Here is a 19,392-nt window from a genome sequence, read left to right as displayed (position 1 = left end):
CCGCCAGGTGTCGTACCAGTCTGCCTGTTCCGCAGCCAACTTCTGCGGCCTGGATTCCTTTCTCTGTAATTAGAACACTGCAAAAACTGAGTGCCTTTGTCAGATGCAGCATCAGTAACATTCAGTCAGAGTCAACGAACGAAGAAAGAACCTCTCCGCCTTGAAAAGAAAACGAAACAAACAATGACCAAAAAAACCCACAGACAAACAAAAAGAGTTGAAGCAACCTGGCCGTGAGGTATTACAACATCAACAAACAACAAACAGCAACAGCAACAGCAATAACAACATTCAAACAAACCCACTGTGGCTAAGAAGAAAAAAATAGTTTAGTTTCTAGTTCACATCTACTTTAGGAAACACTACTAACCAAGGCTCTCTTTCAGGCCTGGAGTTTTGAAGACGGCCGTAGTCATGTTGTCAAGACCCATCGTCCGCCATTCATCCAGAAAGTTAAAGAAGCCTGATTGGTAGCGGACACCTGTGACAGTCACATCACACAATCAGGGTTGACAGTTGGTAAACTAGAAAATCAGGCAGGAAAACAAACGCCGAGGGGGGTGGGGGGTGGGGGTGGGGGTGGGGGGCTTGGCTGAGGTGCACGAAGCAAAACTCAGTCCAAACCAACTGGATTGGAACTAGGCGCGGGGTCTGATTGGTTGAAATCCTAACAAATCTCAATTTCAACCAACCCGACCCCGCGGCTGTGTGCCACCTAGTTGGGTAGAACCCAGTTTCGCTTCGTACACCTCAACCCAGGGCCGCAATGGTCCTTGGCGGGGTCAAGGAGCAGCGTTCATGTTGGGGTTCCATCATTGGAGCATTACAGGGGTTTCTGGCACAACTGATTTGAAGCAAATGCATGCAAAGAAATGCAAATAGCCCCAAAACGTCACATAACAAAATAAAAAAACCTTTGGCTGTCCACGAGGTTGAGAAAACAAATACAGCTACATCTGTTATCAGTGCCTGCTGAGCTTTGTGCCATGGCCAGTCAAGTTCCCTCATCCCAACAACTCCAAAACCTTCCCCCTTTCGAATTTCCCCCTTTCGAATTTCCCCCTTTCCACCCATCCCCCCCCCCTCTCCTTTCTCAATCGCCCAAAATACATTTTTAACTATCTGAGATAGTGTCCAATGAAAATAATCATCCATGCACTCTCTCGGGCCAGTCATGTCACAACTTGGTTTAGGTTATTTGTTATAATTACGTTCCTTATTTTTATCTGACACTTTCTATAAAGGTATTCGCAGTATTGTGATTGTTTCAGCACCCGTACCAGACACTTTCTGTCAAGAGGTAAATATATAACCACACTTGATATAAGCATAGCTTGTTGTTTGATACAAAGTTTTTATTGTAAATTCAAACCTGCCATGGCCAACACCTCTCGATGACGACCCCCTGTCCATTACGACCGCACCCAAGGATCTCCGACGACTTTGTTTTTTCGCCTATATAATTGACCTTTGCATAGGGACCACCTGTTGGTTCGACTGTATTTACATGCCAACCTATGTTTCCCGAATAAATTTATGTTTAATTAAAGCACTCACAACTGGGTCCGTCAATGTCAAAACACTCCTTGACAGCCGAGAACTTTCTGGCGCAATCAGAGACGGCGAGACAGGAGCTTCCTGCATCCTTCAGGGCGTGCCTGTGTGTGTCTGGCACCAGGTAGCGAGCCTCCACCCCGTCCTTGCCCCCCGTCCCCTCCTCCAGCTGGACCAGCCCCGCCACTGCCAGAGCGTTCACAACCTCGCGCACGTAGCTGCAACAGTGATGGCGCTAATATATTTTTTTTAAACTGGTACACAAACTTTTATGATGAAAACTATCCAGAAAAAAGGTAGGCTGGTCATTGGAACCAGTAAGAGTCCAACTCAGAGTACTGGTTTTGTTGTTTTACCAGCGAAAAAAACGGTAGTTCTAACAATCAATCTGTAGGTTATACCGGCAGCCAATTATTTTACGGTATTTTCTCATTTCAACCGGTAAAATTCCGGTAATTACCGGTTAACGCCAATACTGTGCAACCATAAGTGGACCATTATCTATTATACAGTACGATGATCCACGCGTGCAGCAACACATTTCAATAAAATAAAAAAAACATGATTCGGCAGCAACTCACTACTCCAAATAGAAGTGTTCCAATGAGAAAAAAATGTGTACCAAATTTCGAACACTTTGTGACATAGTAATGTACGTTTCTACTGGCAAAAGGAGCACACATAGTGTTCGCATAGTGCGGTTTTCGTACTGACCGTTCTTTGAGTTTGCCTTGCTGTGCCAGCTGGTGCGAGGAGAGAGGCCCCTGGGCCTCACACAGGATGGGAGTGATGCCTGTCTCGTGGGCCATGGCCAGGGCTAGAGACACACTGCCCCACGTGTACACGTTCGTTGTCAGATCTTCGTACGATGCCATATCTGCTGGCGATCCTCTTTAAACAGAAATTCACCGACCTTTATTACTAAGCTCCCATCGACAACAACAACAACAACAACAAGGATAAATGAATAAAAGCAACATCAAAAACCAAAAAAAACCAAAACAAACATGTTTTTCTCTTGCTTGCTTCCTTTGCTTGTTTACTAACTTGCTGGCTGCCTGCCCCCCACCACCCACACCCCCCCCCCCCCCCTCACTCAGTCTCTTTTTCCTTCAGGTTTCCTTCCCTCGTGTAACTTTCGTAAAACTGAAGTAAGTAATATCGTGTGCCTGTGGGCAGAGCGCAATCACTGCAGTCTGGTCTATGTCTGTGCATACGATTTGCAGAGCGCAATCACTGCAGTCTGGTCCATGTCTGTGCATACGATTTACAACAATGGAGTACACCGCGTGATCATGATCCAAAAAAAATAATATTGCTCATTTCGTCAGTTACAGTGCCGTAGCACAGCTCCTAAAAGTGGTTCGGCCATAAAAAAAAATAAAAAGGTACGGTCCCTGGCCATTATGTTCTCCTGGTTTAAACAGTTTTATTCAGTTGCATAAATACAAAGCCGTAATTGAAAATTGTAATTAAGGGAGCACAACAAGATAAACTTATAAATGTGCTCTTAGAAACAAACGAGTAATGTGGCGGACAATATTGTAAATGCATGATATTTAAACAAATGAAAACAAAAACAACAACAACGATAACTATAGCAACAGTGGTACGGAAATCTCACACACACACAACGCACACTCACACACACACACGTGCACACACACACGTGCACACACACAAACACACACACACACACACACACACACACACACATAGAGACACACACATAGAGACACAGAGGACAATCAGATGCAGGGGGAGAGAGAGAGAGAGAGAGAGAGAGAGAGAGAGAGAGAGAGAGAGAGAGAGATAGAGAGAGAGAGAGAGAGAGAGAGAGAGAGAGAGAGAGAGAGAGAGAGATATTGCATCCACTATAGATCAATTCAATGCTCTAGTAACAAAATGACTAAACATATGGTGTTAACAAAAACGTTTGCTGTCTAATATAAATTTCTGAATCTGATAAAACAGCGCTGTGTTTTCAGCCAAGGACCTGTCACTATTACCGTACATAGCACACAAAACAGTAATATTATTATTATCTGGTAGAGTATCAATAGTGGTTGCTCTAACATTCGTGTACAATGGACAGTCAAATAAAAAGTGTTCACAATTTTCAACATGAAAACCACACCTGCAGAAAACATCATTTGTCAAATGTCTTTTAAACATATCTGCATTTAAATCGCTTATCTCTAATCTTAATTTACAATGAATGATTTCTGCTTTTCGAACTTTAGAGTAGACATACGGGGGAATTAGAGGGTCATCTCTGGACAAAAATCTTTTAAAACAACCAATTGAATTCGTTTGTTTTATATGATCAGGTAATTCATTCCATAAAGATGTTGCAGAAGGAAAGAAGGAATGCTTATATAATTCAGTTCTACATCGAAACATTTGCCTATCATATGGTTTGCGTCGGTGGTACGGATTTACTGCTGAAATGAGAGATGGTAAGTAATCAAGTAAGTACACTGGCGCTAGACCATTAACTAATTTAAAATAAACGATCAATTTATGTTTTCTGCGCCGTTCTTGCAGTGTTGTAAAACCTGACTCATTGTAAAGTTTTTGATGGCTTGTTCCACGAACAGCTCCGATAATAGTTCTAATAGCATCTAGGTGCATTTTTTCAAGTTCAACTGCCAACATTGCATAGCAATTATCCCATATTACATCTGCATAGTCAAAATGAGGAAGAATAAAAGCCTTATACATCATTTCTAGTGCCTTGCGACTGAGCCGATATTTATAGGAACGCAAACATGCAACTAAAATACGAGCTTTAACAACTATAGAGTGTACATGATGATTCCATTTGCAGTCATTTTGCAGATACACGCCCAAATGTTTATGAACAGTGGTTTCAATTAATATCTCTTCGCCAAATTTTAGCGGCAATGTTTCCGGTTGTCTTCTAGTAGAGACAGTCAATAATTCAGTTTTGGACTGATTAAAATTAACTTTCCAATTTTTTGCCCATTGCATTATCTGTTGTGCATCAGAATTCAAAATTTCAGTGCGTTCAAGTGTATTATCGAGGGACACGTACATACTCGTGTCGTCGGCAAATAATTTAATTATTGATTTAATATCAACAACAATGTCATTAATATAAACAAGAAACAGAAGTGGCCCCAAGACTGACCCTTGAGGGACACCAGAATGAACACAGCGGTAATTTGACATGCAACCTTTTATAACTACAGCTTGAGTTCTCTCAGACAAATAATCTTTAATCCATTCGAATAACATATCTCTTATACCTATTGCGTATAATTTATAAATCAGACCACGATGCCATACTCTATCGAACGCTTTGGAAATATCAAAAAATATTGCTTGTGATGTACATTGCTTGTCCAAAGATTGACACAAATCGTCATATATACCAAGAAGTTGAAAGACAGTTGAGTCACCTGGAATAAAGCCTGACTGAGATACTGTCAATAAATTATGATCTGTCAAATACGTAAACATATGAGTTTGAATACATTTTTCCATTACTTTACCGATACAGCTTAATAAGGATATTGGGCGATAATTTGTGCATAGTGACTTCTCGCCTTTCTTGTAAACTGGGGTAACATGTGCCACTTTCCAAGCCTTTGGAAATTTACCTTCGGCTAATGATCTACTAAACAGTTTTGAAAGTGGATCAGAGACAACGTCTACGGCTGCTTTAAGAATCTTGTTATGAACAAGATCGGGACCAACTGCCTTGTTTTGGTCAAGGGATTTAATAATTCCAGAAACCATGTCAGTAGTAATAATAAGTGGAGGAGCGGATCCTGGGTGCTCTGACAGGGTTGGAAAAGGATCATCTTCATCATCAACACAAGATTGGTTAACAAAAAATGTATTAAATACTTCTGCTTTCTCCTCATCAGAATAACAAATAATTCCGTTATTGTCAATTGGTGGAATTTCTGACTGTGATAGGCCTTTCTTGGTCATGAATTTATTTACTAACTTCCACCAATCTTTGTTACCAAAATGTTCTCCTCAACTATTAGTGACAATTTCTCGCTTAACGCTGTCATTGTGCGATCTAAGTCACGACCCCTCCTTCCTCCTAACACAGCGCTGAAGCTTATGAAGACGATTTTTTTTTTTTTTAACAAAAAACTGGTCCGGCCATGGCCGGAGTGGCCGGTAGGGCTGCTACGGCCCTGAGTTATAAGATCGGAACGATCCCAAAGCTGTTATATACAAGTGCATTTCACGTTACGACTCTGACTGGCACACATGGACACAAGACCACAGAAATTGAAAAGACTACTCGCAAAAAGACAGTTTACCTTCTCTGCAGTTGGAGTTGCTGGCTGTGTCTCCTCGGCCTTTTTGTTGGTTTCATAAATCAACCAGATGTCAAGGTCGTTTAACGCAGGCGTTCGAAGTCAGACAAATGTCGCTGACTTAATGTTTTGCCAGAGTGCCTAAAAAAAAAATGTTATGCATTATTGTGCTGAAAATCTCAAGCGTTTGTTTTACGTGTACTCGATGAATTGATGTTTTAACAGGGTGCCTAAAATAAAATATTTGATCATCGTAATTATCGTGCTGAAAATCTCAAGTGTTTTTTTACGAGTACAAATATCGATGAATTCATTTTTTTTAACAGAGTGACTACAATGAAATATTTTATCATCATCATTATCGTGCTGAAAATCTCAAGCGTTTGCTCATGTGTAAAAATTTTGATGAATAAGTGTTTAAACAGAGTGATTAAACTAAAATATTGTACTATCATTATCGTGCTGAAACTTTCAATCGTTTGTTCACGTGTACAAATATTGATGAATTAATGTTTTAACATAGCGATTTAACTAAAATATTATATCATCATCATCATCGTGCTGAAACTCGTTGTTGACGTTTGTTGGGGAGGCACCCGCTATTGCCGCGGCCCGTTATTGCCGCAACCCGTTATTGCCGCAACCCGGCCGCTATTGCCGCGGAACCTTTTTTGTTACACCCCCGGTATAGGGGTGTGTATAGGTTTCGCTCGATGTGCTTGTTTGTTTATTTGTTTGGGTGTGTGTTTGTGTTCGCATATAGATCTCAAGAATGAACGGACCGATCGTCACCAAACTTGGTGAACAGGTTCTATACATTCCTGAGACGGTCCTTACAAACATTGGGACCAGTCAAACACACGGTTAGGGAGTTATCGGTGGATTAAGATTCTACAAGGACTTATAGCGGCACATATTAATGGTCAAAGGGAAATAACCTTCTCAGTTGGTGGCAGTGAGAATGGTTATTTCCCTTTGACCAACGGGGGTGTTTTTCCTACCTCGAAGGAATTTCTTGTTCTTTTTACATTTAGTCAAGTTTTGACTAAATGTTTTAACATAGAGGGGGAATCAAGACGAGGGTCGTGGTGTATGTGTGTGTGTGTGTGTGTGTGTGTGTGTGTGTGTGTGTGTGTGTGTGTGTGTGTGTGTGTGTGTCTGTCTGTCTGTCTGTCTGTGCGTGTGTGTGTGTGTAGAGCTATTCAGACTAAACTACTGGACCGATCTTTATTAAATTTGACATGAGAGTTCCTGGGTATGATATCCGCAGATTTTTGTTCTTCAGTTCTTCGATAAAAGTATTTGATGACGTCATATCCGGCTTGTTGTGAAAGTTGAGGTCGCACTGTCACGCCCTCATTTCTTAATCAAATTGATTGAAATTTTGGTCAATCAATCTACGACGAAGTTCGGACAATGGGATTGAATTTCACCTTGATAGTGTAAACATTAATTAATAAGTTTGCTCAATAAAGTTGTCATTAAAATCGAATTTCCCCTGACAGAATTTATAATGATTGCATCGTATTCCTCATCTTCTCCTGAATCCAATAACGTATACATATGTCATGTTTAATCTAAAAATGTGCTCAGAATTACAGAAAATAGGTTAAAGGCATACTAACGCACTCCCGTGTTTACAAAGTGTAGTTTGCCCACAATCGATGTCAAACGCACCATAAGACCATATAATGACGATACGTCACCATGCGCGGACCATAATACATGCATTACAGCTTGTTCTAGCCTCTGAAAAAGTGAGGATGTCAACAAAGCCGCGGTGTTCTCTCCCTTGAATCAACGTTACATGTGTTGCCAAATCTATAAATAGGACGATCCAGATCAAAATGAAAATTCAAATATCTCAACATTTAAGGGGTCCTAGACCACAATATTTTGCAGGGAACTTAATTTAGTCTGTCTCCAGCTGTTGGTAAAGCAATTAGCGTGTATAGTCATCGAGTACATATGGCTTTAAGTAGAGGGCCCCAAAGGGGGGGTATCATCACGATCACGGGAAGGGAAATTTTAGCTTTCACGATCACAGTTACCTTGATTTTTGTTTTCACGATCACGAACACCAGTGGCAAATCACGGTCACGGTAAAAGTTGCATGACTGTACAGAAAGCACGTGTCAAAGTAAACACAACCACACAGTCATTCGCTCCTCTGGATCTATTGTTTATTCAACACAAAGTGAGAACTGTTGCACTTTTTTATTAATATTTTTTGAATTTTCTTTCATACACACATAGAAATACATATCATGATTTGTAATCAGTAACAAGAATGTTGTTTTCATTGTTCTCTCTCTCTCTCTCTCTCTCTCTCTCTCTCTCTCTCTCTCTCTCTCTCTCTCTCTCTCTCGAAGCCACAAGCATGAGCCTGCGAAGCAGGCGAGCCAACTAGGGGGGTCCGGGGGTATGCCCCCCCGGATATTTAAAAAAAACAACGGTTAAAATCTGTGCAATCTGGTGCATTCTGGGCATCATTTTCAGGGCTGTAATAGTGTTGTGATCTTGTTAAAAATCCCATTTTAGCCTCCCCCCACCACCATTCAACACACCTCCAAACTGGTGAAAACAACACTACTGTGCGCTGGCTTCATTGAGACCGGCGCCCGGTCGCATTGCGCGATATTCACACGGATCGTTTTTGCGGAAATGTTTCAACTTCACCGGAATAAATTTGACTTTACCGGATTTTGAAACGGCTTTATCGGATTTCCGGCACTTACCGGAAAAGTAGCATGCCTGACAAAATCCCCAACGAACATGACTTTGATCGTCTTTGACATGAGGATCAAGTGACCCAAACTGGCACGTCTCCCCGCCATTGTTTCTGAATTTAACCCATTGTTGATATTAAAGTTTACAGGCGCTAAAATAAATCCAAGCTTAATGCAAAGAAGCGACAATTAGAATCTATGCCAAGCGTGTCCACGTCGCTGGGATGAAAAACACATTTATAGTTTCGGTTTTGGCTACACGCAGACTCGATCTCGAGCCAGTCGAGGTCACACTGAGCGAGTGACAGCCGGACGTGGCAATGTCGACAATGTCAATGATCTCACTCAAACTCAAAGATCTTGAACAAATTTCAAGATCTTTGCCTACATTCAGAACAGTCATAGAGCAACATAGATCAACATACCTTGATATTTCGTCTTCGGAAAGACCGACCCGTAGCCTGACCTTTCCACCAAGGAAGGCATTCTCGCCGCCTGCTTTGGTCTGGCTTGAATCCACAAAATATAACAGAAGTTCGATGACAGTACCGCTGCACGCCATTTTTGATCTTCGAATTCGAATTTGACTGAATGCACTCAAAACTTTTGCACGAAGCCCTTCCATTGGATGAAGTTTGGCAGACTTTTGCAATTTGCCTTCTGATTGGATCTCTTTTTTTGTGTGATTGGTTCTCTTAAAGGGAAGCAATCGCTGTCAAAATCATATTTCTGAATGTGTTGTTGCTTCCCTTCAATCGGGATTGGCTCCTTGACGAATAGAGGATCATAGAGTGATACAGCTGTGAAAAATGTACGTTGAAAATAAAATGCTTTGCAATAATGCCCATCACGATCACGAAAACAAATGACGATCACGATCACGAGACTTGATTTTGTTGTCATCCCGGATCACGGGCAAAGTCCCATCACGATCACAGAAATGGAAATTTCGGCAATCACGGGCACAGAAAGGTCAAAAAACGCCAATCACGATCACGATTTTAAACCCTTTGGGGCCCTCTAAGTAAGTACTGCGCGTTCGCAAGCTATGGCCGGGCGGAGACTGACGAGCGTGACCCTTCTTGGTCTTTGGGTGTGGGTGTTAGTCGAGACTATCTTAATATAAGTAGTCTCGGCGATGACTGGTTTTGGGTATTAATCTTTTCCTTTGATGCCTACAGCTTGACTAAATGTTTTATATCGCTTCACGCGACTTGTTTTTCGTTTCCGTTGTACAAATGTGCGTGCAATTGAAAAGATCAAGTTGAAACAGTAGTGATTTTTTCATCCAGAAAGTAGCTGATATCAGAGACATACATACAGAGATGCGAAGCGAGGGCCGCTCGCGTGAACTCTTAGGCTACGGCCGCGCTCGGTCAGCGTGACCTCGCGCCATCCCGTCCTAAGTTGTTGTTCGCTTGCTCTCTGACACCGATTTGAAGTGCTTTTCTGTCTTATTTCTTTGGATATATCCAGCTTCAGACGAGAGATATCAGTGGTAAGTAAACTTGATTCATATTCTGTAGTTTCAATAGTGTGCACACGAACGCATTTGAGAGGATTGGCTTCCCGAAGTGAGTCAAAAACGGTTCCTTCGGTTCTTGCGGCCATTGTTTCTAAGTCCATTGTGCTTGGAGGCAATGTTTGGGTGCTAATACTTTCTTTTGTGCGAAACTTTGCTTTCCCTTGACTGGCAAATGCATTACTGGTGTATAAATTAATCTGTTTGTATAATTTTTGACGCGCTGTAATTAAATTTGATGCTTATAAGTCTCACTCAAGTGGTTCTCGCACTTACACTGGCGTGTGGATAAAAAGTTTTTAAGGAGAAATGAGCGAAATTGCTTACTTTAGGATTCATCTTCTAATCACCAAATAATGCAATAATCTTCTTCTTGTGATTTTCTGTTTCTCTTGAGTGCAAATAATCAACATTTCGCATGTTTTATTATCTATGATTTTCTATGAAACAGTTATAACTCTTTAAAAACACAACAATTGCCAGCTTGGCGCCAGTCATGGGAGGATTACTTGCCCCTGCTGTAGGCGAGGATAACGCAAGCGGGAAGACAGCGCTTCGCATCTCTTCTATCTATGTCTCTGCTGATATTAGATCAGAACTTGACACGCTAGCTGTTAATTCTGCTGCACCCACTCATGTTGATGCTTCCCCTGCCTGTACGTTTTTAGCATTCCAGAAAGTCAGTGAGAAGGACCTTAGAGAGATTATTTTGAAATCCAAACCTACAACTTGTCCACTTGATGCATTGCCCACACCATTACTTGTTGAAAACGTTGATCTTCTGTTGCCTGTTCTCACCCAGATTGTTAATGATAGCCTGTTGTCTGGTGTTTTTCCATCATTGTTCAAAACTGCACTTGTGAAACCGCTCCTTAAAGGCAGAGTAAGCCTCCCGTAAACCATCACAGATACGGTCAGGCTTTTACACACAGTACAAACACCCTTTCATTTAAACACTCACCAATTGAGAACATCCTAGGTGCCCTCCGTAAAGAGCGAACAATTTTCAAAGAATTTATTTTTGCGTGGTTTATCTTACCCCTGAGCCATTGTGAACCCGTGTGATCCAGTTTTCCCCCTTTTCACAATGCAGTCGTCATAGTTAGTCATTTGAATGCGACTCGACGTGAGCTTATCTACAATAGCACGTTTTTTATGCACGAAACAACGGCTGTGGTTCACAAGAACTCTAGCGATGGCTTTTGACTGTTGAGAGGAACGGCGATTTGCACTGATAAACCGGGCCGTCGTCTGCTACGACCCTTGCGTGACCCTGCTTCCGGGCTTTTCTTTTTTTAAACTTTCACAACTTCGAATTGTTCTGATCTTGTCTTGATGAAAAACGAATTCTTTTATGATTAAAGAATGTTTGTGTAACAAGCTGTCAATTTATTATTTAGATTTTAAAAGTTAGGTCTAGCGCAAAAACGAGGCGCCATTGTTCTTCAGGGCCAAGTCCACGAAAATAAATTCTTGGAAAATGTCTCACGCTCGACAGAAAGCAGCCAGGATGTTCCCGTTCGGTGAGCGTTCAAATGGAAGTATGCTTGTACTGTATTTAGACGCTCGGGGAGCTCTGTGATGGTTTACGGGAGGCTTACTGTGCCTTTAAGAAATCCAATCTCGATGTAAATGTCTTAAAGAACTACCGCCCTGTTTCTAACCTTTCATTTTTGTCAAAGATCATTGAGAAAGTAGTTTTAAAGCAGCTGTTAGTGTATTTGAACACTCATGATCTGATCTCGCATTCTCAGTCAGCATACCGTCCTTCTCACTGTACTGAGACTGCCCTGCTCAAGGTGACCAACGACATTCTGTCTGCTCTGGATGGTGGTGATGTGTCTGTGCTCACCCTACTGGACCTCTCGGCAGCGTTTGACACAATAGATCATGTCACGCTGCTGAGCAGGCTCCAGACCCTGTATGGCATCTCTGGTCCAGCGCTGGCATGGTTTGAGTCCTACCTTACGGATAGAACTCAGGCTGTGCTTGTCGATGGCCAGAGATCAGCCCCAGCCCCCCTTGTTTTCGGTGTCCCTCAAGGCTCTGTACTTGGCCCCGTCCTCTTCATTATCGTATACCAAACCCTTGTCTGCCCTCATTCAAAATCATTCCGTTTCAAACCAGTCTTTTGCTGATGATACCCAGTTGTATAAGCCTAGTTCCCTCGCTGAGACACATGCCACCATCCAGACCATTCAGACCTGTATCTTAGATGTTAAGTCATGGATGGTAGAAAATAAGTTAAAACTAAATGATGATAAGACAGAGGCACTTCTGTGCATGAAAAAGTCCACTAAGTTCCCAAATTCTCAACCTTCGTCTGTCCAAGTAGGCAATACCGACATCTCTTTCTCTTCTTCAGCTATAGAAACCTCGGCTTCACCATCTCCTCAGACATGACACTCAACAAGCACATCTCCAACATCTGTAGGTCCGCATACTTTGAACTCCGCAAGATCGCAACCATCCGCCATACTCTGTCCGTTCAAACTACAAACACTCTAGTTTGCTCTCTTGTTCTTTCTAAACTTGACTGTACTGTAACTCTCTTCTCTCTGGCTGTCCACTCTACCTCCTGCACAAACTACAGAAAGTTCAAAATTCTGCAGCACGCCTGATCCTCAAAGCACGAAAAAAAGATCATGTCACACCACTTCGCCGCACACTCCACTGGTTACCCATCCAAGCCCGCATTGAATACAAACTGTCCACTCTCTGCTTTCACTTCTTCTCTGCCTCGTCTCCTGCTTATTTCTCTGAACTTCTCACTGTATACACTCCTGCTAGACAACTCCGCTCCTCTTCTGATAGCCGCACCCTAGTCATCCCACACACAAAATCAAAAGCATATGGACAACGCACTTTTGCATTTTGCGCATCTACTCAATGGAACTCTCTCCCCTCTCACATTCGCCACTCTCAGTCAGTACAGTCATTCAAGTGAGCACTCAAAACTCACCTCTTCCAGAAACACAACTCCTAAAGTCGCAACATTTTGCCATCCTGTTCTGTAACGGTTCCATCTCTATTCAGCTTGTTATTTTTGTCTTTTGTTTTAAATTATTATAAATATAATTTTTCACTGCAGTAGTCCTTTAACTTTAACCCTTAGCTGTAAGCTAGATGTGCACAAGTCATGTCGGTGCCACATAATGCTGACACACATGTTCCTGTGCATAGTTTATGGATAACGTGTAGTTGGGAAGTTAAGAGTAGAAATAATTAGTATTTAGTGTAGGAGGAGGGTTGGGGGTGGGTAGGGAGGGGGTGGGTATGGTTTACTTTGAGCAGGTCGGTTTCAGTTTTAATAAACAATTCTAGAGAATTGTGTATCTTATATTTGAGTCTTTCGTGTTTTAGACATTGATGCATTTAATAGTTTTAACGAGTTGCCTTTTGTTTTATCATTCTGGTGTTTATCTAGATGTGCTGTGTATCTTATGAGAAGTTCTTAAAAGTTCGAAGTTATTTTTAGCATATAGGTGGGTTTTTTTATGGTCTTAACAGTTAAACATGTATTACGTTATCATTAAGATTCATGCTTTGTTAGCACTAAGCAGTTGTTTTAATCAGTCTGGTTTTCTCTTGTTTTCATCTTATGAACATTCTAAATGTTAGACTAACTTATTGTCTTGTACAGAATAACAACTGTGTGAATGGTGCTATACTGAATGAAAGAGTGTGACATGAAGTTCTTGTACATCATTGTAAAGAGTGTGAATGACGTTTTAGTTTAGATGTCAAGCGCTTAGAGCAAGCCTTTTTAACGAAAGTTTTTGATTTAGCGCTATATAAATGTTCTTATTCTTATTATTATTATTATTATTATTAAACAAAAAAAATCATTGACTAAGTATAAAACAAGTCGCGTAAAGCGAAATTGATACATTTAGTCAACTTCTGTCGACTGATCAGTGAAACTGAACGCGCTGCATCAATTGATTAAAACAAATGGGGTCGTGGCAGCGCAGCCTCAACTTTTATTAAAAGCCGGATATAACGTCATCATAGAAGTTTATATAAAAAAATAATAAAACAAGTCCTTTGCAAAGTTTCATAAAGATCGGTCCAGTGGTTTTCTTGGAAATGCTCTACACGGGCCACACACATTACACTAGTGACACACACACACACACACACACACACACACACACACTCACACACACACACACACACACACACACATACGTATATATATCAGCAAAGGTTATTCAGGATTTAGTTTAACATCTCGGCATAGTTTATTCAGTCATAACCCAAATTATGCTTCCCATAATGATATTGTCCACACAAAAAAAATATGGATGAACAAATTAAAATGGATACAATCTGTTGGTCTATTTGGACAGAGATACTGTAGCAATGACAAACCCGCCAGGTCGGATTATCAGTCGCTCTCGAAAAATTGACGTTGGTCATATTGCGAAGCAAGATTGTGACTAGATTACGTCTTGGCTAAAACCACCATGATCTTACCAATGATAACTTTCGGCATGTACTGACCCTTATGTGTGTATGCCGGTGTGTATGCACTGTGTGTGTCGGTGTGTGCGTGTGTGTGTGTAATCATGTCAAGCGAGGCTTTTGGAAACGGTTGCAGAATATACAAATATTGCATAGTAGGCTACAACTCAGCCTGTTCAGGGGGAACAACCTACAGAATTGCTCGCATGTATATTTCACAGCCGCACACGCTTGTCTACCCTTTTCGTCGTTAAAGTTATAAAAAAAAATAACTCCGTTAGAACATAGAAATTATAATATTATTGTTAAATATAAATAGATAACGGGTCCGGTGTCCGGCTTTTAACAGTTGCTTCTCAACCTGTCTTGACCGTTTGAGAATGACGTACTGTTTGAGAATAGTTTGAAAGCGATGCGACTAAATGAAAAGATTTATGAAAGTTGTATGTTCACTACAAAGCTTCTTGTTTTCTTGTATGCCATGATACTGGTGCATGGAGCCCTCCTCTACTTTTGTTGTTGTTGTTGTTGTCTCTATTCAAAGCGCTCACTTCCCTAAAGCGCTCACTTCCCTGTTTCTTTGACTAAATAAAGCGTTAGCTTTAGATCAAATTGGCGGGCCATCATAGTTGCTGAGTTGGCACATAGATTATATATGGTTGGCAGTACCAGAGTCTCTGGCAGCAAGCTTACTGTTAGCTCACTTGCGATCACACTCACAGGTTACCGAGTCGTCAATGTCAGATATGGCATTTTTGTGCGAATGTTTGAAAACAAGCTCGGAAGAATCCTTCAACAGTAGCTTGCAAAAAACGACCATGAATTTTCGAACTGAGTTATTGCCAACACGTTGACCATTTGCTGACCACGTGCTCAGAAGAACGCTATCCAACATGCAATGGCTTCCTGCGACGATGCATTCAGCCCAAGCCCAAGGTATGCAATTTGAAAATGTCCATTGTGTTTGTCGAAATAACAACTGAGATTAGAGCTTCTCAGACTTTATGAATATATCCGGTGACAGGACAAAAGCTCACAGTCACAAGACAAAAGCTCACAAGACATATTAAAGCTCACAAGACAAAAAGCTCGCACGATTTGTAAAAAGACAAAAGCTCACTTTTCGTTATAAAACAGTTATTACCATTCATAAAACATTTATTCAGTTTTTATAAAACACAAAGGTAATCTTGAACTTTAGCGTGTTAAATTCATAGCTCAGAATTCAGAGGCATTTAAAGGCCGAGGTCCAACAGGCCAGAAATCCCATGGGTATAGGCGGAGCCTCTTTCCTGGGATTGGTGGCTGAGTGGCAGGTCTCGCGTTACTCTCAACTGCCAGAGCTGTCTATTTTTGACCACAGCGGTCAGTAAGCGTGAGAAGATAACACAGCTGCGCTGTGCCCGCTCGTCAGCCGTGAAACCATACGCTACGGATAACGGGTTTCGGTGGTAGTACTGAAGATTTGTGAGTGTGTGTGTGACTGACGATTTTATTCATTCCTCGTAATAGTAGCAGTAGTAGTGTGTGTGTGTCTGTGTGTGTGTGTGCGTGTGCGTGCATCTAATTTATTAATCCATCTCTCACTCTCTCTCGCGATAAAACACACACACACACACACACACACACACACACACACACAAACATACACTGACACACACATGCGCGCGCATGTTCTCACGTATGCCTTCTTTCATTTCAATAACCTATAAATAAAGAGAGAAAAAAGAGTTTGAATCAGTGAGCTTGTAAACAAACTTTTAATCGTATAGTGTGTGCTCGTATGACGTTAAAAACATCCTGGCGGGAAATGCGGTACAACATCAAAGGTCAATTCAAAATAATAGTAGGGTAAAAAAAAAAAAGAAAGGTTGTTGGACACACACACACTTCTCTCTCTCTCTCTCTCTCTCTCTCTCTCTCTCTCTCTCTCTCTCTCTCTCTCTCTGTTTTACTCGGGAAAAGCGTAGCACTGATGCAGAACAGTAATACATGCCGGGGAGTGAATGTAAACGTAATAACATAGGTTAAAGTACAGCTATAATATTATTGCATCATGTACACTTGGGAGTGTATTATTGTTCTTCACACTGTGAGATTACTTCTGCAGTACACAACACTCTTCTCATGCAGGTCCCGTTATCTTGTTGACACAACTGTGTAACAGAAAGTGCCAGCAGATGCTTTGGCAGGGCTGGCATGCGTCTGGACCCCCTGAATTCAGTTACTGTTTACAGAGCTAAATCTGTTGACCAGACACATTTTACTAGGAAGTCCTTAGTCAAGAATTTGGCGCGAATATTTAACTCTATGTCATGTTGGTTGATCGTTTTCCGGCACTAAGGGTTATCCCATTGTGAAGGGTGGGGTAGAGCCTCCTACATTGGACATCCTTGCAAGTGCAATTCATGGTATGATGGAGATGCTTCTTTACCCATCCAAATTGGATTCTTCCAAACGGTCAGCTGGTCGACGAATCTTGCAGGCGAAGAGAAGAAAATTTGGAGGGAACCGTTATTCTAAGCCGTGAAGCAAGCGTTCGGTCATACAAAGGTTTTTCATCATGGCTGAGAAAAAAAGATTCGTTGTGACTGTGTAACTTTCGTCGGATGAATTAGACAGGTTGGAGGCATTTTTCCAGCAAAGTGATGTTGACTTTGATATTTCTGTTGATACTGATTCTGCGGGATCGACTAGTTATTCACAAATATCGGAATGTGCAGCCAACCCGGACCCGCCTTTTTATATTCCCGCGCTGGAGGGACGAGAAAGGTGTCCGTTTTGTTTTGCACAGCCCTGTGTGACGCATGAGGACTTTCGTCAAGGATGGTGGCCGATGGAAAATGTTGAACCACACCGGAAAAATCATCTGTACAGAAAAGACCTGTACAGAAGATTCTGGACAATGCTTTACCACCGAGGAGTCTGGAATCTACCTGAATACATTGTGAAGAAAGAAAGCGCACTGGAGCTCGACGCACACAGAAGGAAATTTGTATGGAGTAAAGATAGAGACAAACGCGACATCATGCCGAACTGTGTGATATCTCTTATACGGACATGGTTCCCAAATCCAGCTTGCACCGCCTACATGGGTCATTTGTGGGAATAGACAGAAGTCGTCAAGACCTGTAACGCTCGTGTTTTTTTTAAATGCCTGCATTCCATTTATGTTTGCAAAAAGGTTGAACTGAATGTTCGTGTGTGTGTCGCGGTTGAGAAGTAGATCCTGATGTTTTCAAAACAATTTTAAATTTCCTTTTCAAGGTCATCTCAACACTAAAATCATAAAACAAAACAAAACAAAATATTATGTTCACAAATTAAAAATAAAAACGGACAAAAAGTAGCAGGAAGAATTCAGATGAACACTGGATATAAAAAGCGGTCAACTCTGTGCTTTCTCAGTGCTCAACGAACGTTGGTGTTAGGTATCAGCTCCAGCGGCAGTGGCCGCCAGTGACCGGAATGTTGGGGTCGTACGCCATCTGGATGACGTATTCCAGGTGGTGGGTGCTTACAGCAGGAACTATTCTTAGGATTCGGACGTTGCCTACGGCTATCATTGGCGCCGCCCACTTTGGTTGACTGACAGCCGTTTGATTTTGAATTCAAACTTGGTGAGTGAGAATTTTTTTCTGAAAAAGCATGTTAGAAGGTTGTTTGTGATAAAATTTTGAACTGCATGTGTAGTGTTCATGCAGATGTAATCACTCGCACAATTTTGTGATTGTTGTTGTACTGCTGCCGTCGTACTTTACAAAAACTTGGTTCAAACGAGAGCTCGTTCCATCAAAGCACCCAATCACAAACTGGTCGTGGCACGCGCCAGTCTGCTTTTATACCCGGCCCTCGGCCTTTAAGTCTCCAAATTTGTAGAACCTGCACTTGTAATCATAACAAGTCATTTTAGATTCGTTTGAAGTTACGGAATGAACTCCCCCATTAAATAAACCCGGTCCCAACGGAGAGAAGAAGAAGAACTGTACGAATGCATTTCGTTTACATGGGTCAAACTCAAAGAAGGAATCATCCGTATCATCCGTATGATCGGACAAGGGAGACAACTCTTTCGTGTAAATGACGTCCCATGGTTGACAACGTACGCCATTTTCGTCGATTGAACAACCAAATTAATTAATAATGCTTTAAGTTTGAAGCTCAATCTGTCAATTAATTTCACGACAAATGTTCTTTGGCTTGCTTACATGAACTTGTATGAAAAATAAGTAAAGAATGTCACTGGATTCTGAGCTATGAATTTAACACGCTAAAGTTCAAGATTACCATTACCAACACAAATCTACACGTATCACATTTTAATTAACAAATTCACTCCAGTCGGATGCAGTGCCCCACTGCACTGAGGAAGTACTCCAAAGACCTACGCTCGGCTAATAAGTCCTGGCACAGGTTCTGGAGGCGCTTTTGAAGTACTGCGTAGCGTCGTCGCTTTTTCGCTGAGGTAGCCAGTTCTCTGTTGTGTTGCAGTAACTGTGTGCTGACTTTAAGTACACAGTCTCCACGAAGCCCATCTACTGCAGTCCAGAAGGACGGGTGTTGACTGTTGGTGCCCGATGAGCTGGAAGAAGGCAGTATTCCAGCCCTCTCACACGTTGTTAGTCTTATCCCGCCCCTCAAGGGTGACCTGGTGCACATTCCAGATGGGTATCCCGAACCGTGCTGGAATGTTGCGGACACTAGTGGTGGGAGAGGAGCTCCAGGCTGCACTTGTCCTTGCTGGACATAACGGAAGGTTCCGCTTACGTACACAGCATCAAAGTACAGTAAAACCTCCCACTTGACTTATTCCTGT

The 19,392-nt window shown here is 41.8% G+C and overlaps 1 protein-coding gene across 1 annotated transcript in view; it reads right to left on the bottom strand.

Annotated features, from left to right (window-relative positions):
- The window catches only part of LOC138963073 (S-adenosylmethionine-dependent methyltransferase Rv2258c-like), a 7,671-nt gene extending 1,643 nt beyond the window's left edge, over positions 1–6,028 (bottom strand). The window contains exons 1-5 of the mRNA XM_070335076.1: positions 5,862–6,028; positions 2,269–2,445; positions 1,558–1,772; positions 371–481; positions 1–63 (exon numbers count right to left, since the gene is read on the bottom strand). The exon at positions 1–63 is cut by the window's left edge and continues 1,643 nt beyond it. Coding sequence (XP_070191177.1) covers positions 1–63; positions 371–481; positions 1,558–1,772; positions 2,269–2,445; positions 5,862–5,917 — 622 coding nt within the window. The 5' untranslated portion in view covers positions 5,918–6,028. The remainder of the gene's footprint in view (positions 64–370; positions 482–1,557; positions 1,773–2,268; positions 2,446–5,861) is intronic.
- Positions 6,029–19,392: the final 13,364 nt, after the last annotated feature.

Source organism: Littorina saxatilis, linkage group LG3 (assembly GCF_037325665.1).
Source record: "Littorina saxatilis isolate snail1 linkage group LG3, US_GU_Lsax_2.0, whole genome shotgun sequence".
In the NCBI taxonomy this organism is placed as follows: Eukaryota; Metazoa; Mollusca; class Gastropoda; order Littorinimorpha; family Littorinidae; genus Littorina; species Littorina saxatilis.
This window is presented reverse-complemented; position numbering and strand designations above follow the sequence as displayed.